Source organism: Herpailurus yagouaroundi, unplaced genomic scaffold (assembly GCF_014898765.1).
Source record: "Herpailurus yagouaroundi ecotype Mexico unplaced genomic scaffold, PumYag 196, whole genome shotgun sequence".
Taxonomy (NCBI): Eukaryota; Metazoa; Chordata; class Mammalia; order Carnivora; family Felidae; genus Herpailurus; species Herpailurus yagouaroundi.
The window spans coordinates 8,150,544-8,175,874 of record NW_024412427.1 but is presented as its reverse complement, the minus strand read 5'-3'; the positions used below and the strand labels follow the sequence as shown (position 1 = coordinate 8,175,874).

Genomic DNA, 25,331 nt, shown 5'->3' with positions numbered 1-25,331 from the left:
GCCAGCTGTGGGCAGGCACTCGGCAAATGCGCCGTTCAGCTAAGTGTCAACATGCCGGGAGGCAGAGCCAGTACGGCCAGATTGTCTGATTTTTCTAAGAAAAGGTGGAACCCTGGATTTGCACATAAAAATCTCCCCATTTTTTTGAAGGGTGGCAGCTAATTTGAATACCGGTCGGAAATCTCTTTCGGTAGCGGTGCGTTTGGTTTCTGCCATACCAGCGCGTTTGCAATAACATCTTGTTTTAGAGTGTCTGTTGGTTTTAGAATGCCAGTTGGCCACTTTGGCAAGCAGAGAGTTCTTCTCTGCTGAGGACCTGTGACAGGACTCTGCAAAGCCAACCACGGTCTGAAAAGGAACCCTTGTTCCAAGAAGCATGTGTAGGCCTGAGTTCAGAGCCTGCAGGTGACTTCAAGTTAATCCTGTCTGGCTACTTGTAGCTCGCTGTGGAGACGGGAGCATGGGCCGAAGAGTGAGGAGGCCCGAGGTCTGGTCCCAGCCCTGCCACTGCTTCCCTGTGTGACCTTGGGAAAGTCTCGGGTCTACTCTGGCCTCCGTTTCCCCTTCTGGAATTGGCCCAGAACATCTCAGGTCCCGGATGGTTCAAATGGTCTCGGTTTTCCCGGGAGGAACCCAGAGGGAGAGTCTTTAAAAGCAGGACATGTGGTTCATTTGGGGTGAGATGGCTGTCCTCAGGACTGGCTGTGCATCTCTAAGGAGTTCCAAAGCTAAGAAAAGAAGTTACCAGAGAAGAGGCCTTCCCAGCGCCTTCCAGAGTCTTTGTGCCAAGGGCTTGGGGCTGATGGAAGTGATCTGCTGACATTCATAAAGTACCAGTGGGGAAGTTTAGATGGTGATAGAAGGCAGGTGGGGCTTTTATGACAGACGGAGAATGGCAGGTGGACGGTCACACCAGTGGCCTAGCTTCTCAGCTCTCTACTCTCACTCATCCTGAACCCAAGAAGCCCTTCCCTGTCTCTGGACCTCAGTTTCCTCCTTCAGAATGAGGAAGGAGGTTGGCTGGCTGGTTTCTGAGCCCCCTTTGAGCCCTGGAGATCTAGGATTCCAACGAATTATGTCGCAGAGTTATAGTTTTGTTATCTGCACAAAGGCTTTAATTTTTTTTTTTTAGTTCAACAGATAATTTTTTTAAGTTTATTTATTTATTTGGCGGGGGGAGGGAGGGGCAGAGAGAGGCAGAGAGAGAATCCCAAGCAGGATCCTCACTGTCGGCACAGAGCCCGATTTGGGGCTTGAACCCACAAACCACGAGATCGTGACCTGAGCCGAAATCAAGAGTCGGATGTTTAACCACCTGAGCCACCCAGCCAGGCCTCAACAGATACTTCTAGCGAAACCTGCCGTCATGGCTCGCACCATCCTGGAGGAGGCAGCCAGCAGCCAGGTAAAGGAACGGCGTGCCTGGCAGGGAGCAGTGAGAAGAGAACAAGTTTTCAGTGGGGGGACTCCGACGTCGTCAGGGCGGGATGGGGACAACTTCTTCAGGGAAGGAACTCGAGCCGGGGTCCACAGGGTGATGAGGCGCTCACTAGGGGAAGCGACAAGAAAACATTCCTGCAAGAGGAACAGAAGGTACAAAGCCAGTGGCCAGAGGGCAGAGGCATATTCCAGGCAGATAGGAGCCAGTGCTGCTGTGAACAGAGGCTGTTGAGATTTGGGGTGAGCCAGACCCCGCAGAGTCTTGTCACCCTCGGGGAAGACTTGGGTCTTCACTCTGAGCATGTGAGAAGCAAGAAGAGACAGGGTCACACCTGTGTTTTGAAAAGGCTTCTCTGAGTACTGCTGGGAAGAGATAAGGGGATGGTGGAAGGGACGAGTGGGGATTCAGGGGAGCAGAATAGACGTGGGGGAGCCAGTGAGGAGGTGGTGACGGAGTGACAACATCCTGGTGGGACACGACGGGGGGCCTGGCTGGAGCCATGACAGCCGAGAGAGAGCGAGAGGTCAGACTTGAGAGCTCTTTGGGACTTCGAGTCCCCAGGACTTGGTGAAAAATGGAGGGAGGAGTTGGGGCCCCCTCCTTGCCATCGGAGCAGGTGCTCCCAAAGGTGAGCCGGCCTCAGCTCCACGTCTGTCCCAGCAGTGGCCCCTGACGTAGGCGGCCTCTGACACGGCTCCCAGCGATCCCCTCCTGGGCTCTCACAGCCTTGTGTTTTTCCCTTTTGGCTGCGGGGCCCACTTAATGACTTGCAGCAGAAAGAATATGTCGGCAGCGATGGGGGAAAAGGTTGGGTTACAGAAGGACTGTGACTCCTGTCCGGTGCTCTCTCCATTCCTCCCGCTGGGGAACCCAGCTGCCTGGGTGTGAGGCGGCCTTCGCGAGACGCCCAAGTGGGTGCACTTGGAAGTGGGTCTTTGGAGGCCTGCCGACAGCTGGGTAAGTGACTCTGGAATCCGCTCAGCCCCCCCCAGTCAAGCCTTGAGCTGATCCCCACCAAGGCCGACGCCTTGATTGCCGCCTCATGGAAAACCTTGAGTTAGAACCAGCCAGTGAAGCCACTGGCAGATTCCTGACCCACAGAAACTGAGAGCTAATCATCATTTGTTATTTCCGGGTGCCGGATTTCAGGGTGATTTGTCAGGCAGCCACGGATAATGGACACAGCCCTCCCCGACACGGGCAACACGCTCCCCGTCCCCGGAGCTGGGGAGGGAGGGGTTAACCGCAGAGCCCGGGGCCTCCAGGCTGGGAGCAAGGTCAATGTCTCCAGCTTGAGGGACGGTTCATCACGGAGTTATCTAGTGGCCCAGCCAACATTTGGGTCTGCTGCCGGCTGGGCCTCAGCTCTCCTGTGGTGCCTGTCAGAGCAGGGGCCCCGGAGGGGCCGGGGCAGCCCGGAAACGGATTCATTCACCGCCTGGCTTCCCTACATCTGCCCGTGATGCGCCAGCTGCACATCCCCAATAGGGGTCAGTGCTGCCTCAGCTCCTGCATTGCGGCATCTTCCAGAGCCCGTGGCCCCGGGGTCTGCTGTGTTGGGTCCAGAGAGAGGTGCCGAGGAGGCTACCCCAAGCCCCAGGGACGGCCAGTAACCACACACAATGTGTATGGAGCCCCTCCTGGGTGATGGGCCCTTGTATTCACCATCTTGTTTCACCCTACCGTGAACCGTGCCCAAGTGGGAATGCCTACGAGCCCCTCCCCTGCAGGTGAGGAAACCAAGGTCCGAGGTAGCTGGAAAGCACCTGCCGGTCTGTCTCCAGAGTGTGTGTATATCCACTCTGCCTCCTTGGTGGCCCCGTCCTGAGGAAGAGGGATTTGTCGCCTTAGTGGTTAGGGGAGCTGCTTCAGGGGCCGAGGTGGGGGAGCCGAAGAGGCAGGGCCCCACCCTGACTCCAGCAAAAACAATCCTCTCCCAGGTTGTGGCATGGAAGGACCATGCAAAATTTCATTTGAAAACCAGTTACAGAAACCAAAGCAAACCAACCAGGTAGCACGGTGTTTCAGAATGGGTGGTCTGAACTGAGAATGTTCCGGTCCCAAGTCCCCACTTACCGCGTGACCTGGGGCGCTAATAATAGGCCCTGCTTCATGGGGATCCATGGAGGACTCCGCGAAGTCGAACAGGCAAAACCCTTAGCTCAATGCTGGGCGCGTAGCTCTGTGTGGTGGGGTCGGCAAGGAAGGATTTGACTTTACAAATGGGGTCTGTGGTGTTCGGGGAAAAAACCCATGACTTTAGGTAGTAGGGAGCCTTTAAAGGCTTTGAACAGAATGACCTCCCTTGAGTTTGTGCTTGTGGAGAAGCTCCTAGCCCAACACTCGCCAGACTCAGGAGACCTGTGCCCTCTGCCAGAGAACTTGAACTAGGAAGAGACGTCCGGTGGGGCAGGAGCAGGGGGAGGAGAAAGAGAAGTAACTGTTGCGGGTTTTCTCTGAAAGCAGAGCCTAGGAGGGGGGAGTGGACAGTAATAAGATTACGGACTGTTACACACGTTTCCCGGAGCCGTAAATCCTGGCTCGTTTTACCCAGTGTACCAAAGGGACTAAGCTGACAGAGCGAGGAGTCAGAGAGAAGGAAGACAAGCCACCTTCCGGGACTGACTGTGCAAAGAACTGAGGCCCAGCCCGGTCTGGTGAGGGTCCTCTCAAACCTCTCACAATGAGCCTAAATTCTTTTCCCAACTCCATCCTGTTCCTGCTTGAACCACCCTTCTGGAAATGCGGAGCTCCCTCCCACATGGAGTAAGTAGCCTGTTCCCATAGGTTCATCTCTCAGTGCTCAGAAGAACTTCTACAAACCTTCCCACCAGCAGCTTCATTCAATAATTCAGTAGCTTGTTGTATAGATACATACTCTTCTTTGTATCCAATAAAAATACCAAACTTGGTGGTCAATTTAAACAACATAGTTGCGGGTTATTTGGAAGTTTCTCTATACATAATTACGTTACTTTGAAAAGATGACTGTTTTGTTTCTTCTCCAAGTCTTACATCTTTTATTTCTTTTTCTTGCCTTACCACACTGGCTAAGACTGCCAGTGGTTGTTGAGTAAACGGGTGCAACGAGCATCCTTGCCTTGCCTCTGATCTCCAAAGGGAAAACTTGCAATATTTTACGATGTTAGCTGCAGACATAATCTTTACCAAATTATGGAAGTTCCCTTCTGTTCACAATTTCCCATTTGTTATTAGTTTAAAAAAATGTTTATTTATTTATTTATTTTGAGAGAGAGAGAGAGAGAGAGAGAGAGAGCACACAAGCAGGGGAGGGGCAGAGAGAGAGGGAGAGAGAGAATCCCAAGCAGGCTCCACACTGTCAGCATGGAACCTAACACAGAGCTTGATCCCATGAACCGTGAGATCATGACCTGAGCTGAAATCAAGAGTCAGATGCTCAACCGGCTGAGCCACCCAGGTGCCCCCACCCTTTTTAAATTAGTTTTAAATCACGAATAAGTTAAATTTTTATCAAGTTGTTTTCTGCATGTAGGTTTTCATCCTTGAATCAGTTTATGTGCTGAATTACCTTACTGGATTTTCTAATGTTAAATCAACCTTGTATGGCTGGGATTAGTCCATTTCAATTGTGGTATCCTTTTGTGAGTTGATGAGTTTTTGTGGCTAACACTTTATCGGTGAGTTTTCATTTCTATATATGAGTAAAATTTTTCTTTCTTGCCATACTTTGTCCTGTTTGGGTATGCAGGTTATGTTAACCCAATAAAATGAACTGGAGATTATTCACTCTTTTTCTAGTCTCTGGAAGAGATTGTCAAAAGTGAAAATAGTTTCTTCTTTGAATGTTGGATAGGACTTGTCAATGGAGCCACCCAGAGCAGAAGTTTTCTATATGGAAAAGGATTTTAACAACTGGTTCAATGTCCTTAATTGTTAGAGAATTATGTAGCTTTTCTATTTTGTCTTGAGTCAAAATTGGCATGTCTTTCTAGGATGTTGTCTGTTTCATTTAAATTTTCAAACGTATTGCCTCAAAGTTGCTCAAAACATCCTCTTTTTTTCTTCAATGTTGACAGTATCTGTAGTGATGTCTCACTTTTTATTCCTAAAATTGGGGAGCTTGGGGGGACCATTTGTGTTTTTCTCTAGACAAGTTTCATTCAGGATTTTGTCAATTTGACTGTCTTTTTCAAAGAACCAACTTTGACTTTGTTGGATTAGCTCTGTTTTAATCTTTGCTTTCTTATCTTATCAATTTCTGTTTTTGCCTTTACCATTTACTTCTTCCTACTTGTATTGGATTTGTTTTGATATTCTTTTTCCAACATCTTGGGGGGATGTTTATCAGTTTTCAGATTCTTTTCTTCTCTGACATATGCATGTTAGACTTTAAATTTCCCTCTACATACTGATTTACCCACACCCACAAATTTTGGCATGACTTTTCTTCATTATCAATTGATTAAAAATACTTTCTGGCTTCCTTTATCAGTTCTTCTTTTAACCCATGGGTTATTTAGAAGTATATTTAAATGTCCTGGCATGTGGAGAATTTCTAATTATCTTGTTATTGATTTCTAAACAGTTATAAGGAATAACTGTTTAGATAATATGCTCTATGTGGTTTTGGGTCTTTGAAATTTGGTGAGACTAGCTTTATAGCTCAGGTTATAGTCAAATCTTGTAAATTGTCTTATGTGTTTGAAAATAAGGTGTTGGATGCAGTTATTTATACACATCCATTAGGTCAAGTCTGCTCATCATGTTAGTTAAACCCTTTGAGTAAAGACTATAAATGCTCACTCCTATATGATTCTTCTCCTTTGGGGTGGATACAGGGAGACTACGCTTTTCTATACCTTTAGAGATAAGAGAGGCCATGCGACCAGCTCGAGCTTAAGCGCTATGAATGGAAGTGATATGTTTAACTTCCGGGCTAAGGCATTGAAAAGCCAGTGTGCTACCTCCATGTTTTTTCTTCTTTTAAAAGCATCTGTGGAAACCACGCATTGAGATGACAGAGGCATGGGTTGAGAGATGCCTGGATCCCTGGGTCGCCGCACAGAGGAGATCTGCCCGAAGAATTGCCTGATGGCTGCACTTTGTGTGAGTAAGAAATAAATCTTTGTTGTTTTTTGGTTACTGCTGCATAACCTATTCCTATCTGATATATACATCTTCTATATCCACACTGACTTTTTGCTTCCGTGTTCTGAGGATCAAACTCTGAGAGAGGTATAACGAAGCTTCCATTATGACTTGGATTAGATTATTTCTAATAGTTCTGCCAATTTCTGTTTTGCACATTCTGAAACTGTCATTAGGTGCTTATAAAATTAAAATAGCTTCTTAAAACATTTATAATTGTACAGCGTCCTTCTCATCTCTGGTAATACTTTTAGCAACAAAGCCTCTTTTATTTGATATTAATATAGTCATGGAATGGAACAATTCTTTTGCAAGCTATCTTTTATTCCACCCTTTTACTTTCAACCATTTTATGTCCTTATGCTTCCTGGTGGGAGGGGTGATGTGAGGAAAAGGCAATTTAGAATGAATTCCACATAACTTCCTTGAGTGCCTCCGTGTGCCAGTCACATGGCTGGGTTCTGAGTTCACAGAAGGGAACAAGATACAATTTCCTCTCTCCAAAAGGTTACAGTATAGTAGCAGAGATGAGATGGGTACTTAAACAATCATTTGAAACATAATAAGTGCCAGATACTTGATATGTGTCTTATAAATCATCTCTGAGTGAATGATGGGAATCGCCACAAGAGTTCAGAGGAAAGGCAAATTACGTCCGATGGGAACGGGTCCAGACAATCTTTGTAATGGCATTTGAGTTGGGCCTTGGGAACCAGCTATTTTTGGACATTCAGAGAACTAGGAGAAGGTAAGGGCAATCCAGGCATGGGAGCAGCGTGAATAAAGGCACAGAGTATCTTTTTAGATTTAAACAGCTTTATCGAGATATAATTTATACACCATAAAGTTCATCCACTTAAAGTCTACAATTCAATGGTTTTAAAGCATATTTAAGAGTTGTGCAGCCATCACCGTAATCTAATTTGAGAACATTTTCGTCCTCCTCAAAAAAGACAGTACTCATTTAGCAGTGACTCCCTATACCCTTGACCCCTCTTCTTTCCCCGCTCACGCCCTGGGCCTAGGCAACCACTTTCTGTTTATTTGTCTATTCTAGACATTTTATATAGATGGAATCATACAGTACATAATCTCTTATGACTGGCTTCTTTCACTTAGCCTAAAGGGTACAAGGTTTATCCGTGCCGTATCATGTATCAGCACCATATCCCTCTTGGTCGCTGAATAATATTCCATTATATGAATGTCCCACATTGTCCATTCGTGAGCTGATGGACATTTAGGTTATTTCTACTGTTTAGCCACCGGAATAACGCTGCTATATCTGTGTTCCGCTTTTGCGTGGACGTAAGTTTTTATTTTCTGACTCCAGTAGGAGGGGAATTGATGAGTCAAATGTTGACTGTGTTTAACCTTTTGAGGAACTGTCAAACTGTTTTCCAAAGCTAGCTGCACCATTTTATGCTTCCAGCAGCAGCCTGGGAGGGCTCTGATCGCGCTACATCGTCGTCACACTTGTCATTATCTGTCTTGTTGGTCATAGCCATCTGTGGGTGTGAATTAGCATCTCTGTGATTTTGATTTTCAATTCCCAACGGCTAATGATGTTGAGCATCTTTTCATGCGCTTACTAACCATTTATAGATCTTCTTCCGAGACCTATTTAAATCCTTTGCCTATTTGTAAAGTGGGTCATTTGATTTTTTTAAGGTTGAGTTGTGAGGGTTCTTTATACATTCTGGATACTGGACCCTCGTGAGATCTATGACTTCAAAAGGTCCCCCAACTTACGTGGTGTCTTTTCACCCTCTTGCTGGTGTCCTTGGAAACACTAAAGTGTTAAATGTGTATGAAGCCCAGTCCCTCCGTTTTCTCTTTTATCACTTGTGGCTTTGGTGCTGTATCCGTCATTCTATTTTGTTAACCTAGGTGCTGGTCCCACGGGTGGGTGCTTGTGGTAACTCACCGGGCGGTTATGATTGGTACGCTTTTCTGCACATGGATGCAAGGCTTCCGTAAACAGGCTTTGTAAGGGGCTGATAATAACTGCAGCTTCCTCCACTGTGTCATCGTGAGGACTGGATGAGTGAATGCATGCACTGTGCTTGGCATACGTAGGTTATTGTCAAATCTAGCTCTGCTCCTCATTCGGTGGGTGATCTTGGCCCCAAGTCGCCTCAGCTCATCAAGCCCCACTTTCCTCACCCATCACGTGGGTTAGTGCCACCCACCTCACCAGGGCCAGCAGGGGCCTCGAGATGCAGGATATAACATCGCCCAGCTTGAAGTTTGCCCCGAGGAGTTTGCCTCATGAAGGCTTGGATCAATAAAACAGGGACAAGGAAAAAATAACAACCAGAGTCATGGCCGAAGAGAGACAAACTGTCAGCACCGTGAGGGTCTGAGTGGCCACCAGGAGCCGGCCGTGGGCCCCTCAGAGTTTGCCAGAGCGGGGATGACCAGGCCTGGGAAGGAATGAAGGGTGGAGCTTGGCCTGGTGTTGCCAGGGTGCCTGGCTCTTTGGGGAGTGATCAGAGACCAGCCCTCCCGTTACCCCTCAGCCCCTCACAGTGGTTGCCCCTGTTTGAGTCCGTCTCTTCTGTGCCCAAACCATCTCTCCACCCACCTCCACTTCCCCTATGCTTGCCTTGCCCTTCAGGTCCCCACCAAGGAAGACTTCTCTGCCCTTCCCCCTTCACTGGACCACTCCCCGGGCCCCCCCCCCCCCCCCCCCCCCGCCCCCCGCCCGGGAGGCTGGAGGGGGCTTTTCTAAAGCATCAAGGAAGGCATTACCACCCATGGCTCACACCTCTCCAGGAGCAATGGCTGCTGGAGGATAAATCCTTCTCTGGTCTCAAGGGCAGGTGCAAGTTTTAAAGAGCTTGAAGCTTTTACATTTATGTGTGTAGGAGAGGGGAGGGTCATTAAATATAACACGCATATAGAAAAGTCATGCATAAGGGCACCTGGGTGGCTCAGTCGGTTAAGCGTCCGACTTTGGCTCAGGTCATGATCCCACGGTTTGTGAGTTCGAGCCCCGCATCGGGCTCTGTGCTGACAGCTCTGAGCTTGGAGCCTGCTTTGATTCTGTGTCTCCCTCTCTCTCTGCCCCTCCCCACTTGTGCTAGCTCTCTCTCTCTCTCTCTTTCAAAAATAAACGTTAAAAAAAGTCACCCATGATCAGCGTACAGTACAATGAATTTCCCCAGACTGAACACGCCCACGTAAAATGGCACCAAACTCCAGAATCAGACCATTACTGAAAGCAGACACCCACCCCCTGTGTCCCTTCTAGTTATTACCCATCCCTTAATGCTAAGCACTTCTCACGTGATAGAGGAGTTTTGCCTGGTGTTGAACTTCACATGAATGAAATCATTCGGTGTGTATCTCGTGTCTGGCATCTTTTGCTTCACACGTCTGTGAGATTCAAGTGAGCCGTGACATGGGGCCGTACTTCGTGTCTTCTCACCCCTACGCTACTCCTTAGAGCCACTACACCCCCATTTATGTATCTGTCGCATTCAGTGGGGCTTTGAGGTTGTTTCCAGCATTGAGATATTATGAAAAACAATTAAAACGTTCTCGCACATGTCTTTTGGAGGGCACACAGGCTCATTTCCATTAGGTAAACGTCCGGGAGAGGAATTACTGCCTATTCGGGAAAAATGAGCGTTCAGCTTAGAAGATACCGCAAAGAGGGGCGCGGGGTGGCTCCATCGGTTGAGCGTCCAACTTCGGTTCAGGTCATGATGGCGCAGTTCGTGAGTTCGAACCCCGCGTCGGGCTCTGTGTTGACAGCTCAGAGCCTGGAACCTGCTTCGGATTCTGTGTCTCCCTCTTTCTCTGCCTCTCCCCGGTTTGTGCTCTGTCTCTCTGTCTTTCTCTGTCAAAAGCAAATAAACATTAAAAAAAGGGGGGGGGTGCCTGGGTGGCTCAGTCGGTTGAGCGTCCGACTTCGGCTCGGGTCATGATCTCACGATCTGTGAGTTCGAGCCCCGCGTCGGGCTCCGTGCTGACAGCTCAGAGCCTGGAGCCTGCTTCAGATTCTGTGTCTCGCTCTCTCTCTGCCCCTCCCCTGCTCATGCTCTGTCTCTATCTCAAAAATAAATAAGCATAAAAAAAATATTTTTTAAAGAAAGAAAGAAAGAAAGAGAGAAGATACTGCAAATACTTTTCCAAAGTGGTCATACCAATTTCCACTGCTCTCCCAGTTACATAGGAAAGTTCTTGTTCCATATCTTCACAGACACTGCGTGTGTGTGTGTGTGTGTGTGTGTGTAGTGTAGTGTAATGTATAAATAGAGATATACACATATAGCCTTTTTCACTTGAGCCATTCTGGTGAGTAGGCTGTGTTATCACATCGTAGTTTTCATTTTAACTTGAGGGGATGGTCTTTAAGAAAAAGAACATAAAATAGAATTTTGGACATAAAATTGGGTACCAAAGTGAACATTTATTAAGAATGGGAAAAGAAATCATAACAAATTTCTGGAGGCTTTCAAGCTTCAAATTCCTTTCTTCTGAGATTTTTTTGAGGCCGTTTCCCAGAAATGCTTAGATTCAAGTGCTTCCTGATAGCAACCTGGATCCCCTCCCTGCCTGGAGTGTACAACAGCTGCACAAGAACTTTTTGTGAACAAGGGTCCCGGAGCTTAGGCGTCACCCGCTTCCTAGGAAATGGCCTCTGAGCCCTGCCCCTCTCCTACCCTTTCCCAGCCTGACTCCTCGTTAGGATCTAGACTTAGGATCTCCTCAGGATCACGTTAGCTTCTCAGGGGGCCTTCTCTGCCTTCATTTGGTGGGTCCACGTGATGAGACTGAGGACAACAGAGAGGGAGGCTAGCAGCAATCGCTGTGGCCCTGGCCTGCGTGGTTGACCTTAACTCCACCATTATCTAGCTGTATGACCTTGGACACGTCACACAACCTCTCTGGGCTTCAGTCTCCTCACCTGCAGAGCAGGGCAGGCCACGCGAGCTCCCACCTGTGGGACCTGGCAAGTTAATATGAGTAATGCACTCGAAAGGCCGCTCGGCACCCTTGTTCTAGGATCGTCAGGATGGCCCCATCATCATGAGCCTTAGTTCTCTCCTTCCGGCACATCTCACCTCACACTGCCGATCGGCTTGAGTGCTCACAGGACACATCGATCTGCTGTGTCTCTAGTCCCAATGGGGTACCTGGCACGTATTAGGGGCGACGAAGATGTTGAGTGACTGTCTCTCCTCTGTGTCTCACAGCCATCCAGGTGTCTCCAGGCCACAGCCGCATCCAGTTTTCTCTTCACCCCTTCCCTGCAGGCAGCAGCCGCCCCTGCTCACCTGCAGCAGGCACTGGTCGAATAAATGAGCCTCAACCGCCTACCCTGGATCTCGCCTTTCTCAGGCACGAGGCCAGAGTTTCCGTTGGCTTTTGCGTCCATGGCCTTTTACAGTCTACAAGACCCGTTCCCTTCCATAACCACATCTCTGGGTTAGGCATCGATTGGGAGCCCCAGGGTGACAGAGAGGTCTGGAAAGAGTGGCTCCCTCAAAGTCACACAGCAAGAGAGAGGGGGGAGATGGGCCACGCAGCCAGGACTCTGGGGTGAGCGGCTCAGCGTCGGTCCCTGGGCATCTCTCATCCCGTCCAGTGAGCACTGCAGGCTGAGCACACACTAGGCACTCAGGCTTGTTCAAAAGGAGTGGAAGGAGGACAGACGGCAGTTCCGTCACTGGCTCTGGGACCGTGGGCATGACCTACCCGTGCCTCAGTTTCCCCATCTGTAAGTGGAGTTAACTTACTAAGTGCAGGCAGATCTCTCTCAACCGGCTTGAGTGATATTTCCCTTTGGTCCTTCTGTCTGACTGTCTGTCTGTCTACTCCAGGATGGCTTTGGAAGGAGCTGGTGTGGAGTTAGAACTGACTAGTGGCATGGAGGGAACCTGGGATGTCCCCCCAGAGCCTCCGGTATCCTTCTTGACACAGAGCAGTGGCCCGGACCAATGTTTGGAGAAGCATCTCCTCTGTCATCTTTAAAGGATATTGATGGGGGGCGTCTGGGTGGCTCAGTCGGTTAAGCCTCTAGCTCTTGGTTTGGGCTCAGGTCACGATCACACGGTTTGTAGGTTCAAGCCCCGCATCAGGCTCTGCACCGACAGCGTGAAGTCTGCTTGAGATTCTCTTTCTCTGCCCCTCCCCTGCTGACTGACTCTCCCTCTCTCTCTCAAAATGGTAAATAAAATAAAATAAAGGCTATTGATGAAGTGTGGCCTGCCGCTGGTGAGCTCAGATGATCTGCAAAGACCCCAGTGAACGGTTAAGGCGTTTACCAGCCTCTGGAAGACCCCGAACTCGAGCAGCCATAATCTTGGACAACTGTTGTGAAAAGCGTGATAACATGCCCGAATCAATGGCACTGCACAACTCCGCTCCAACTCCCTCCTCTCCCCAGTGATAGCAGGAGCAACTAAGGCCCAGAGAGGGAAGAGATTTACCCAAGTTCATCCAGGCAGACCTCCCGAATCAGAATCATGTCTACGGTTCTGGGTCTCAGCCTTCTTTATTTTTTTCCCCCTGCTCTTTATTATTATTTTTTTTTATTTTATATGTGACAGAGAGAACGAGAGAGAGAACAAATGCGAGCAGGGGAAGGGCAGAGAGAGGGAGACAGAATCCGAATCAGGCTCCAGGCTCTGAGCTGTGAGCACAGAGCCCGACGTGGGGCTCCAGCTCACAAACCGTGAGATCATGACCTGAGCCGAAGTCAGACGCTCAACCGACTGAGCCGCCCGGGTGCCCCTCATTGTTCGTTATTTTTAAAAATAGCTTGATGAAGGGATAATTCACACATCTTGCAATTCACTTTTTGTTAAAGTATATAATTCAGTGGCTTTTAGTACAGACATGTCCACCCATCACCACAATCAATTTTTCAAACTATAATTACTCCAAAAAGGAAACCCTGTAGGGGTCAACCCCCTCCCCCTCCCCCAGCCCCCCCCCCCCCCCCCAGGCCCTCGGCCCCGGGCAACCACCAATCCGTTTTCCGTCTCCATATGTTTGCCTATTCTGCACGTCGTACATACGACCTGTGGTCTTTGTGACTCGCCTCTTGCACTGAGCCCAGTGTTTGTTCAAGTTTCATCCGTGTTGTAGCATGTTATGGGGACTCGGTTCCTTTCTATGGTCGAACAACAGTCCACCGTGTGGGGATACCGCATTTTATTTATCCATTGATCAGTTGATGGGCATTTGGGTTCTTTCCACTTTCTGGCTATTGTGAACAATGCAGCTGTAAACATTCATGCACAACTTCTTGCGTAGACATGTTTTCAGCTCTCTTGGGTATATACCAAGGAGGGGAATTGCTGGGTCCTGTGGTAACTCTGTGGTTATGAGCTCAGGCTTCTGGCTCTGGCTGTCTCAGACCTTGGGGTGGGGGTGGGGGTGGTGACGGCGGGACGGCGGGGAGGCTTGCCACTTCCAGTGTCCGGGGTCTGGGGACCAAGTCCTCCCTTCCACTTTTCAGAGTCCTCCGTAGGATGCACGGGAGAGCCAACTGGATTCTAACTCCTGCTCTGCCATCAACTTGCTAGGTCACCGAATAAGCTATTTTACATCTCTCAATCAGTTTCCCCCTCTGGGAAATCGGACGGTAATCTCTATGGTCCATCCTGAGGATTAGCTGAGATCATAAAAGCACAGCTTACGTCCACGCATTCAATACTCCCCTTGGTGGCTGAGGGGCCACGCACTGTTCATAGCAAAGGAGACACACAAGATCCCCGCCCCGACAGTCTTGTATTTACACACGAAGCATCTTGCTTAAGCCTCGCAATCTCCGTCACCTGGAAGAAGAAAAAGAGAGAACTCAGGAGGCCAAGTCCCTTTTCTCCATCCCCCTTTGGACTTAATTTTAGAATCTTCGAGCACTGTGTTTTTTTGAACTTTTATCGAAGTAAGCCCTACATGCAAAAAGACCACCGGTGCGTGCCCGTAGGTGAACGTACCTGTGTATGCGGCGCCCGGATGAAGGAAATCGAAACCCCATCCTCACGCGCACCCCCGCCCCCATCGCGCTTGCGCTCTAGGCCGGTCTGCCCCACCAGGGCAAAGAGTTCCGCCCGTTCATGAGCTTCATGTGAGCGCAGCTACGTAGCTCACGGTCTTTTGTGGTCGCTTCTTTTGCTCAACCTGAGGTCTGTGAGATTCATTGTATTGCTGGGTGTCGTTATAGATCCGCTGTCCTCAAGGCTGGGCGAACCGCCGTTTTTTTTTTTCATCGCTTCTGCTTTTAATGAGCCTCTTTGGGCTTTTCTTCTTGAAACAGAATTCCAGGCTTCACAGTCTCCCGGGCGTGTGTGTCTGTGTATCTGCCCAGGCCTGTGGGGGAGGGAAGCGGGGAGGCCGGGAGAGGGTATGTGCTGACCCGTCCTGGCCCCAAGGTGCGTGTGATTCTAGGAGGCACCAGCTTGGCCCTCTTCCCGAGGCTCCTCCCTTTTGGACTCTCTCAAAGTTCTGTTATTCTCGGCTCAGCTCGAGGCCTGAGGGGTGAGCTGGCAGGCATCCAAGGTAAGCAAGAGCAGCTGGAGAGGAGAGGGACTTTTCGGGGTGGGAAGATGAACCCAATCAGATCCCCGCTGAGGACCGTGGGGGCTGGTGTGAAGGGCTCTGCTGCATTCGTCCTGGAACACCGTGGGAAGGGAGGGTTTGGGTACAGATGAGGCCTCCTCTGGGCCAGGCTGTGTCCTGGGGAAGGCAGGCCGCCCGGGTTCAAGTCCCATCTCTGTGACCATAAAACCTGTAGAATGGGGGCGGCATCCGGTTGGGGCCGTTTGAGGAGGAAATAACTCCGTGCACGTGAAGGTTCCTGACCCTGGAGTAGAGCTGGCTGTCAGGATTGTAATGTGCTGGGAGCCAGCTGTTTTATGGGCACAATTTTACTGAGCCTGCATACTGCTCGGGAGAGCATACCCCCTCTCGTCCCCATTCGACAGATAAGAAAGTGGAGACACGTAGAGGCCGAGAACCTGCCTGAAACCACACCGTGACATCTGTGGCAGAGTCAGGCTTTGATGCCGCGTCCGTCTGACTCCAGAGCCCAGCTCTCCGACCCCAGGGCTATGAGCTGCCGTGGCACGGTGCACAGCATTGGACTGTAGGGACCCAGACTCATGCCTCCCCTGGTTTGGGGAGCCGGATCTCAGGATCATCTGCTTTGTCTGTTAAATGGGCCTACACGAACAGCAGGGCCTTCCTTCTTCCTGGGTTCGTGGCTAGTGAGCTCTCAGGGGTGGGACAGGCACGGGGGCCTGGTCGGGAGAGGCCTCTGAATCTGTTCAGCACCGGCCGGCTTTGCCGAGGCACCTTGCCTTTGCTTTTCAGGAGGGAGGCCCAGTCGACAGTCCCGAGTCCACTCGGTGGCCCCCTTGTAGGGAGCGTGCCCTGACTCTGCTCTTGGGGTGCTCCAGAACTTGGGCCGGGCACTCGAACGGCTGTTCCTAACCCGGGCTGCCGAGTATTGCAAAAGCTACCTATGATACACCCCGGGGAACCAGAGGTTGAGGCCATTGGCCACAGTCCAGGAGGACTTCACAGAGGAGGCCTCCTTGGAGCAGGGTTCTGCAGGCTGATTAAGAGTTCCTTAGGCAGAGATGATGGTAAAGCTCTTCTTAGCAGAGGGAACAGCTGATAGGCATCAGCGGCTCCACTCCATCCCCCCCCACCCCCCCCCCCCTGCTTGGCCATCTGTTATCCGGTGGGGGCTGGAAGCCTGAACGTGATATTCTCCAGAGTCCCTTGCCAGCAAGTTTCTGGATGGGATCTGCAGCGGGGAGAAAGCAGGAGGACGAGAGATGCCAGCCTGCCTCTACCTCCCGCCACGGCCAGGCCGACTTGAGCGGACTTCACAGACTCCCATCAGTTCTACTGGTTCCAGGGCCGCGGTGAGAGCGCCTCCAGAAAGTAGGTGGTGAGCGCCCGCTTGGCTTGGGGGCCTCGGACTGTCCTGGATGGCAGCTGCCTTGTAACAGTCTGTCTCCCTTCTACTCTTCCTGCACTTCGGATGCCTTTGGAACCGATTTCCCTCATCCCCTCAGCCTGAAATAGCCCAGCGGTTTTCTGTGTTCTAGCTGGTCACTAATTGACAAAACGTTCAGGCCGTCTAGGCCGGAACAAGTTGTAGTTTTCAAGGGACAGAAGGAGTCAGTACCCAGAACGCGTGATGTCATGTTTTCATTCCGATTTCTCTTCTAGGCGCTTCCTGTGCGTTTCAACACGCGTCCCCTGGGGGCAGAGACCGTCGTCTATCGCTTCTTCAATCAACAAACATTTATTAGCGGCTGGTCAGTGGGGAATGAGATGGGTGACCAAGTTCCCGTACTCTCGGAATCACAGTCCAGAAGCCACCTGTGGCTCTCGAGAACCTGAAGCGCAGCCAGTCCAAACTGAGCTGGGCTGTCCGTGTAAAATAGAAACCACATTTCAAAGACTTACTGTGCAAATAAGAAGGTAAAATATCTCACGAATGTTTTTCAGATTGATTACATGTTGGCACAATATTTCAGACATACTAGGTTAAATAAAATACACTATTGAGACAGATTTTACCTGATTCTTTTCACTCTTTTTAACGTGGCCACTAGAAAAATTTACGTTACATACATGGCTTGCGTTTGTGGCCCACATGACATTTCTCTTGGAAATAAGCACTGGTCCTACGGGAGCTGAGTTGAAATACATCGGTTTATCAATTCAGCATTCACTGGAGTCCATTTAAGAGATTGACTTCAGGGGCGCCTGGGTGGCTCGGTCGGTTAAGCGGCTGACTTCAGCTCAGGGCATGATCTCGCGGTTTGTGAGTTCGAGCCCCGCATGGGGCTCTGTGCTTTAGATTCTGTGTCTCCCTCTCTCTCTGCCCCTTTCCCACTCTCACTCTGTCTCTCTCTCAAAAATAAACATTAAAAAAAGAGAGAGAGAAACTTCAGATAGGATGGGGAGGGGGACAGATAGACCAACATGGAACCAAAATTCACTGTGATGAATGTTTGAATTGGTTCATGTTCCAGGGTTCTGGGAGGCTGAGAAGAAATCTAAGAAGGCTTCATAGAAGAAGTGACTTTGGTGTTGAGCACTGTAGGATGAGTAAGAGTTTGCCAGATGGCCAAGGAAGAAGGGCACCCCAGGCTCAGGGAATACCCATGCCAAAGCTAAGAGGTGCACAGGGTCTTTTGAGGGCTTTGGGAAGTTTATCGTGACCCAAACATGATTTGTTGGGAGAAGAAGCTAGAGACAGAGCCAAACTGGGTAGAACGTCGAATGCCTGTCAAGTTTAGACCTGGGGGAGGGGCCGAGGCCGAGGAAAGGTTCCTAGGCAGGAGGTGGCTGGTCGCAATGCGAGTGACTTCACCTACCTCCCCTCCTCAAAAGTGTAAAAGAACCAGACCAGACCCTGTTTGAATGTGCAAAGTAAACTATTTTATTTCAGTGCTCAGTCTTTGTGGCTCAAAAGCATATCTACTGCCTGCCTGGAACCCTAAAGTGTTTATAAAACCACAGAGAATTAGAGGCACATTTGTGAGAACATAGATATGTCGGTCGGCTCATTTTGTGTTTCTTTCCTATGCAAAGCAGAAAGTTCCGTGTGCAACAGCATGACTTTCTCCAAGTCCCTCGCTGGGATTTTCCGGGCCCTGGAGGCTGTGACCGCGCCCCAGATAGAGAATTCTCCCTCGTTCCTCTTCCTGCCCAGTCACGTGGAGAGCGCGGGGGAAAAAGTCAGAGATGACAGCTCACGGGCTCTTGGAGCTTCCTCAGGGCAGGGGCTGTACTCCTGGGCCCTAGCCCTGCCAAAAGGTGGCAACTGAGATGCCAACGTTGTCGGTTAGTGACCAGCACAGGCAGCTAAGGCTCTCGTGAAGTCTACGCATTGCAGTGTGCAGGCTCGTGGGTAGGACAGGGGCCCCTGGGGCTCTTTTCCCCAAAACTGTGGTCTGAAGGAAGGTGCCTGGGCACAGATGGGGGACCCCCAGGCAGGGCTGGGGGCTGGGAGGTGGTCATGGTCAGGGTTTCACACTCCGAGACATCTGGTGGCCTCGGGCTCCGGGGAGCCAGGGAGTAGGGCTTGCTATCATTTGCAAGGCTCGGTCCTGTAAGGCTCCGGAATCTTGCACAGGAGCTGGTGCAGCCACTCCATCGCCCAGGGAGGAGCCTGAGGCCCAGAGAGGGAAGGCAGCGGCTGGCTGAACTTGGGGCTCAAACCTAGGACTCAGATCCCTCCAATTCTCCTCCCCACCTCACCCCAACTGCACCCTTTTGGATCAGGTCCCAAATGGGCCCTTTGATATTCTCAGGTCAGCGCTGGCACCGTGAACGGGAGGCCGGACTCAGAGTCAGAAGTCCTGGGCTCTGTCCCAGCGTCTTCCTACTCCCCAGCCTTGCAAATACCCCACTGGTGCAGCGTGGGCCTCCTCCCTTCTCTGGGCCCCAGTCTCTTGGTCAAGAAAGCAGCTCCCACTCGGTGATTTCCCGTGGTGATTAAATGGGTTGGAGCCGCGTGAGCATCAGCCAGACGGGGCGTGCCCGGCACATAGTAGGCGCCTCACGATGGCGGTGGGGGGGGACTTTTGGGCCAGGCCTGCTGGGATGTGGAGGGAACTCGGGGCTGGCCTTTCCTGGGACTCCACCTGTGCCTGCTCTGGGTCTCCCCGAGGGCTCCTGGGGCCTGTGCATCGTTTGGGATCTGGTCAGTGGGCACGGTCTCTCTTTCGCCTGCTCCAAGGGGTGCCGGAGTAAATCAAACAATAGGATGGGTAGTCAGTGGCTTTTCAGTGGCATCTGGGCTGCATAGGGAGGCATGGGTCCCCGCTCCTCCCCCACCCCAGGCCCAGGCAGCCAGTCTTGGCTCCCACTGTGGAGTCACAGAACAATCTTCACAGGTAAAGGGAGGTGGGGAACCACAAGAGGAGGCAGGAATACATTCCGTTCCAAAGAGTCCCCGCAGACTCTGGGGTCTGGGGCCCGGGGCCCAAGAAGGGGCAAATTTTGCTCATTAGCTTGGAACAAAAATCGGGGTCAAGCTGGGGGCTCTCAGCTGGCTGAGGTGGGGCTGGGCACCCGGCCCCTAGGCGGGACCAACGATGACGTTCCTGAAGCCTTTCACAGCCTTCAGCTTGTCGCTCTCAAAGTTCACCACGAGCTTGTGGCGGCCCACGTGGAGTGGCAGCAGGTCCACCCTCACCTTGGCGTCCTCCCCCGCCTCCACGGGGTCCGGGCTGTGGAGGGAACGAGCAAGAGGGTGAGGACGGGGGGGAGGGCCCGGGCTGGTCCCCGTGGCGGGGTCAGGCCAGGGATGACATGTGTCTACTGAGAACTTCGCACGGAGCCTCATGCACGTACAGCTTCATGCTGATGAGAATAAAACAGGCCCCACTCTCCTCTAAGAGCCTGGGCCATCTGCCTCTCGCGTGAAGAGGGGCCCGTGTGTGTGTGTGTGTGTGTGTGTGCGCGCGCGCTTGGGGGTAAGAGTGGGTATGCTCCGCGGGCCACACGTGTGAAAATGCACTGAACTGTACGTATGTGATTTGTGTTATTCACTGCGTGTCAGTTACGTTGCACCAGAAAAGTAAAAATACAGTGTCTACGCTCACGTGCACATATGCAAATATGTCCCTATGAGGATTCACCCACAAGGGCACACGGGTACACATTCAAGGTAAATGGAGGACCCGTGTGTCCAGAGGCGGGCGCTTAGTGACTGAATGTGTTACCGGTTGAGGTTTGTGAAGACGCGGGCCTGGAAAGCAGCTAGAGGGGTGTGGGTGCTCAGAGAGGGTGCAGGGGTGGCAAGTGTCCCTAAGGGGGTTGGGAGTGGACACGCGGGTGTGTGGGAGATGAGAGGAGGGAGCTATAGGGCAGGGCGGCCCCCCCCTCCATTAGCACCTGCCCCGTGCTCCCAGGCCCCCAAGCTGGAGTGACCGGTCCTTACATCTCCACGACCTTCTGCTCCTCGGTCAGGCCGGCCCCCTCCACGGTGAAGATGCAGTCTGACAGGGGCGTGGTGAGCGGGTTCCGCAGGGACACCTCAGCCACCAGCTTGCGTTTCTGCTTGGGCTCGCCCAGGATCTGGAAGAGGGTACAGGACAGGTGTCAGGGGCAGCACCGAGGGAGAGGGGCCCGGCGCCCCTCCAGGGCAGGCAGAGTCCCCGCTGGGCCATCTCTGCATTCGCTGCAATTTGGCTCCATTGTTTGATTGAGCTCTGGCATGATCACTCCCCGCCTCTGTGCCTCAGTTTCCTCATCTAGGAAACCTGGATATTGGTACCTGCCCAGGTCTCCTTCACAGACCGGCAGCGAGGCTCCACACGACTTGGGGGGATATGTAAAGCGCCCCCCTTGTTCTAGGGTCTGTGCTTTTCCCTGCCCCACCAGGGCCCGGGGCCTGGGGATCTTACCTTAGGAGTTTAGCTTTCAAGGGTCCACGGTTCTGAGATCCCTAAATCCCACCACCCTACCACTCTGAGACTCTAGGATTCATTTCTAGAAGTCTGAGTCCCAAATTCTTTTGGCTTCACGATGCTTTCCTTTGACGAAGTTAGGATTTGAGGAAGCCCGGGGCATCAGAGATCTTGAGATGGCAGGGATGTGGCGCGTGCATGCGTGGGCGGCCTGTCCTGGGGCCCCGCCCATCCCCCCACACCCTGCCCAGCCAAGCCCTTACCCGGATCTTGATTTCTGGATTCTCCAGGTAGATGTCCCTCTCAGCTAGCAGGTAGCTGTTGACAGCCGGCTCAGTGAGGAGTCCCCGCACCTTGATGAGGTTTGACTCGGTCAGGCAGTCACAGTATTTCTCGTAGAGGATTCGAAGGGGAATGCTCTTCTCTGCAGGAGGGGACAGGGGAGAGCACTCGTGACCGCTGAATCACGGCCCCCACCTCTCCGACAGCATCTCCACAAGGCACAGAGAATGGAAAGAATGTGCTTGAGGCCACATAACTAGTGAACGAATGGGCAGATCCCCCCTTCCCCCACCTGCCCGGGCTGTGGGGTTCCCAGGGAGGAGCTGGGGGGGGGGGGTGCGGTGCAGGCAGAACTTCTGGTAGGGAAAGTGTTGGAGCTCCAACGGGCCTGGGTTCTAATCTCGCCTCTGCGCCTTTGCTAACTGGCGATGCCGGGCAAGTCGCTTCACCTCTCGGGACCTCAGTTTCCCTCCATGAAGTTGGTGGGATTGCACCCATTTTACAGGTGAAGAAACACTTGTGCCAGTAAGGAAGCCCCGGCTCAGCTCGGCCGCTGACTGGCTGTGTGAGCCCGGGGAGGTGACTTCCCCTCTCTGTTCCTCTTCTGTTCCCTGGGACAGCGGCTGGGAGGAGCTAAGGGCAAAAGTCATTTCAGAGCAAAAACCACCCAGTGATGACGAGATGAGAAAGAAGCCAGCTGGGCCGACACCTCCCACGGCAGCAGCGAGGTGAAGTGTAGTTTCTAGCCCCATTTCTCTGACGCCACTGAGGCACCAGGGCACTAGGGGTCGGCTTGTGGGAGGCAGACAAGAACAGTGCGAGGAGCACAGGGCTGAGAATCCACAGGCTGGTCCACTGAATGCTTGTCCTTTCCTCGCAGAGAACCGTGGCCATCCCTTTCCACTGCCCCTGTGAAAGGGCAGCGCCGGAGGGCCGGGCTTGGGGCTTGGGGCTCAGGGGAGCCCAGCCAACCTCTCCTCGCTGGCTGTCGCAGGGCCACGATGGGAGATGCCGCTGTCTCTGTTCCCGCCATCTGTCCCCTCCCTCCCCCACTAGGCTCCAGCCAGTCTCGGAACTTTTTATTCATCTGAGTATTGCCTCATCAATTGCACAGTGTTTTTCTCTCCGTCCACTCGCTTTATACTTCTCAACCTTTCTTGCTTAGGGGCACTTTACGTTCTGCGGGGCAAACCAGGGTCATGTACTATAAATAGAAGGTAACTGGCAAAAATGAATACAAGCCAAGTCATGCTTGTTCGGTTCCGGCTAGGTATTCTTTCTACTGAGGGCTCTGGCGGAGACCCGAGATGGGCGAGGGTGGGGGGGCGCTGGGCCCAGGAGCGCCGCTGAGACATTCCCTGCAGGGCATCCGTAGGACTGTGAGGGCCCGACAGACAACCACCTTCTTCCTGCCAGTTAAGGTCTAGGCTCCAGCGTGCCCCGCACCCCAGCTGCTCAATCCCAGGGTGAATCGGCCCCAACCTCTGAGCGGATGACGTGGGGGAAGAAACCCCAACCTTCTGCCAAAAAAGACAGAAAGGAGTGAAAATCCCTGGGTCAGGGCCTGGTGGAAGTGACTGGAAATTCTGGAAAGGTATACGGGAAAGAAGGAAAACACTGCCCTCCAGGAACTTAGAGGACGTGGTCCCAACTGTTGACTTTTCCAGAAGGCTGAAGCTAGGGTGGGACCAGGGACCAGGGCCTTGGCCTTGGGCCAGATGACGGCTGAGAGAAGAAAACCTGTGTGGTCAGTCTCAGTCATTCCTTACATGACTTGCCCTGTTCTAGAAGGTACCTTGGGCGTGGTCACAGAGGCCACAGTGGCTGCACTCCCAGTGACCCACCTGGAAGAGAGACGGGAGGAGAGAGAGGGCGGGTGGGGGCAGGAAGGGGAAGGGAGAGAAGCAATGCAAGGAGGCAAGGGTGGGGATGACTGGATTCTGTTCCCTGTCCTGCATCTGGTTTCCTGTCCATTAATTAGCACATGGAAAGTCCCCAGATCTTATCATCAAAGAATAACAAGCAAGGCGGCCAAAGTGTGGGGTCACCAAAGCGGCTATCTCGGGCTGAGCTTGGCATTGGAGGCCTCGGTCAGGCACCCTAGACTGGGCCTGCAGCCTGAGGGCAACACACAGGACCTCCTCCCCTCCCCGCTGCAGGCTGTGCCCCTCACGGAACGGGAGGGTCTCCGAGGCGGGATGGACCGCTCTGTTGTGACCACATCCCCAGGATGATGAGAAACACCGACAGGCTTGGCTGAGCTCTGGAAGAACAATGCTCCAGGGGCCCAGATGGTAACTGGGAGGCAAAGGGTGACTCAATAGGAAGGAAGTTATTCTAGCATCCCGGGCCCGGGCTGCAGTTCACCTCGTGCCATACATTCCAGGAAAGACACTTCCTGCCTTTCAAGTGGTTCTGAGCATGAGAAGAACCTGACGGGTGTACGTTCACACAGAGGGGCTGGCGCGACTCTTCAAACACCAGCCAGCCTTTGTGCGAGTGGGGGACTTGATGCCTGGAACGGAGAAGACAAATACCCAGGGGCCCACGGCCCATTGACAGAGTGGTGGGGACCAGAACTCGGGGGTCCTGGCCACGGCACAGGGATGGACCCCTGCCCCCGACACTCGGGGCCCGGATGCAGAGGTGAGGGCTGGGTCCTTTGCATGCCATCAAGGCTGGCAGGGGCTCAGGACCCGCGGAGCCCGGCACTGAGGCCATCGTCTGGCACGGCAGGTGTTCGGGACAGACCCACAAGGCCTCTCTGCCTCCCCACGATCAGTTTTACACTTTCCAGGTGTTTCCTGAGCACGGGGTCTCCTTCGGTCCTCACAGTGGCCCATCGGGAGGGACGTGTTACTGACCCCCTGACTGATGAGTATGACTGGAGGCTCAGGGAGCATGCTCACCCTGTCCAAGCTTGTACATCTAGAAGGTGGGGGAGGCCAGGGGCAAAGCCAGGTCCGGCTGGCCTCGGAACATGTGTTTGGGCAGCCGTGAGTGTTGGGGCCCAGCTCCGGTGCCATTGGCTCTGCCCCTGAGGGCTTCACCCATTCTTAGGGACCCTGATAGACGGTCTGCTCTGGGCGTGAGTCTCCAGGAGTGCCTATGGGGGACCCAAGATAGAGAAACCAGGAGGTGGCACTGTGTGGAGGGCCAACCCCCTGAACAAGCTGGCTGATAAAGAGGAGACTGGGAGGTGCTCTCAGGGGCCGTGGCACAGGCAGTACCGGAGGCCGAGGGAAGGAATTAGCTGGAAGCAGGCAGTAGAGAGTCCGGGCAAGCAGTCGAAGGTCACGTGAAGATGAGACGGGACAAAACAGTACAGTTGCTAAGAGCACGGGTTCAAGCCCCAGTCCCGTCACTCCCTAACCGTGTGGCCTCGGGAAAGCTGCGTCACCTCTCCGTGCTCAGTCTTCTCACCCGAAAAATGCGGCAATGCGAGAAGCCACCTCCGATGAAGAATGAAATGGGTTGCTAGTTACAAAGTACTTGGGCAGGGCCTGACCCAGGGGGAGAAAACTGCACATGCCCAGCGCTCAGGATGCGACCTCGTGCCTTGGGGGTCGGTGGTCAGTAAGTGCTCCAGGAACGTGGGGCCTTACCGGAGAAAGGCGCCAGGGAAAGGTTGAGCAGGTCCTTGGTGCCGCACTCGGGCCCCAGGATCCCGTTGTAGCTGACGGTGCGGGCACAGAGCAGGAGGCGGCAGGTGTGCTCCTCGGAGGTGTTGTTGGTGATGTAGGCGAAGACGTCGAAGTCGCTACCCATACTCATGCTCTGGCTCACGCGGATCCGCATGGCCATCCCGGTGTTCTCTTTATCAGTCAGCTTGTTCAGGTGGTTGGCCCTCTTGAAGGCCTCTCTCTCCTCTGGGGACCCTGTGAGGAGGGAGGAGAGAGCTCCATTAGAGCTGAAATAGGGAGCAAGGATAAGGAGGCTGGCACAGGGCAGGCCGACGTTCAGGGTCCCGGGGACTCAGGGCAGCCACAAGGAGCCCCTTGTCTACATTTCTGCGCCAGGAGGATGAGAGAGTATTTTATTTACTTCCCACAAGTAAACTCCTATACATCCCTCAA

General features: G+C 52.5%; 1 protein-coding gene and 1 long non-coding RNA gene across 2 annotated transcripts in view; one reads left to right on the top strand and one right to left on the bottom strand.

Moving 5' to 3' along the window:
- The first annotated feature begins 3,468 nt into the window (after nucleotides 1-3,468).
- On the top strand, nucleotides 3,469-17,061 carry LOC121012216 (uncharacterized). The gene is made up of 3 exons (XR_005782021.1): nucleotides 3,469-4,207; nucleotides 6,414-6,529; nucleotides 16,775-17,061. It is a non-coding gene; the product is annotated as an uncharacterized LOC121012216 (long non-coding RNA).
- Nucleotides 17,062-17,972: 911 nt separating this feature from the next.
- Nucleotides 17,973-25,331, bottom strand: part of TGM2 (transglutaminase 2) — a 32,005-nt gene continuing 24,646 nt past the window's right edge. Inside the window, exons 10-13 of the mRNA XM_040447083.1 lie at nucleotides 24,861-25,133; nucleotides 21,237-21,397; nucleotides 20,505-20,641; nucleotides 17,973-19,791 (exon numbers count right to left, since the gene is read on the bottom strand). Coding sequence (XP_040303017.1) covers nucleotides 19,641-19,791; nucleotides 20,505-20,641; nucleotides 21,237-21,397; nucleotides 24,861-25,133 — 722 coding nt within the window. The 3' untranslated portion in view covers nucleotides 17,973-19,640. The remainder of the gene's footprint in view (nucleotides 19,792-20,504; nucleotides 20,642-21,236; nucleotides 21,398-24,860; nucleotides 25,134-25,331) is intronic.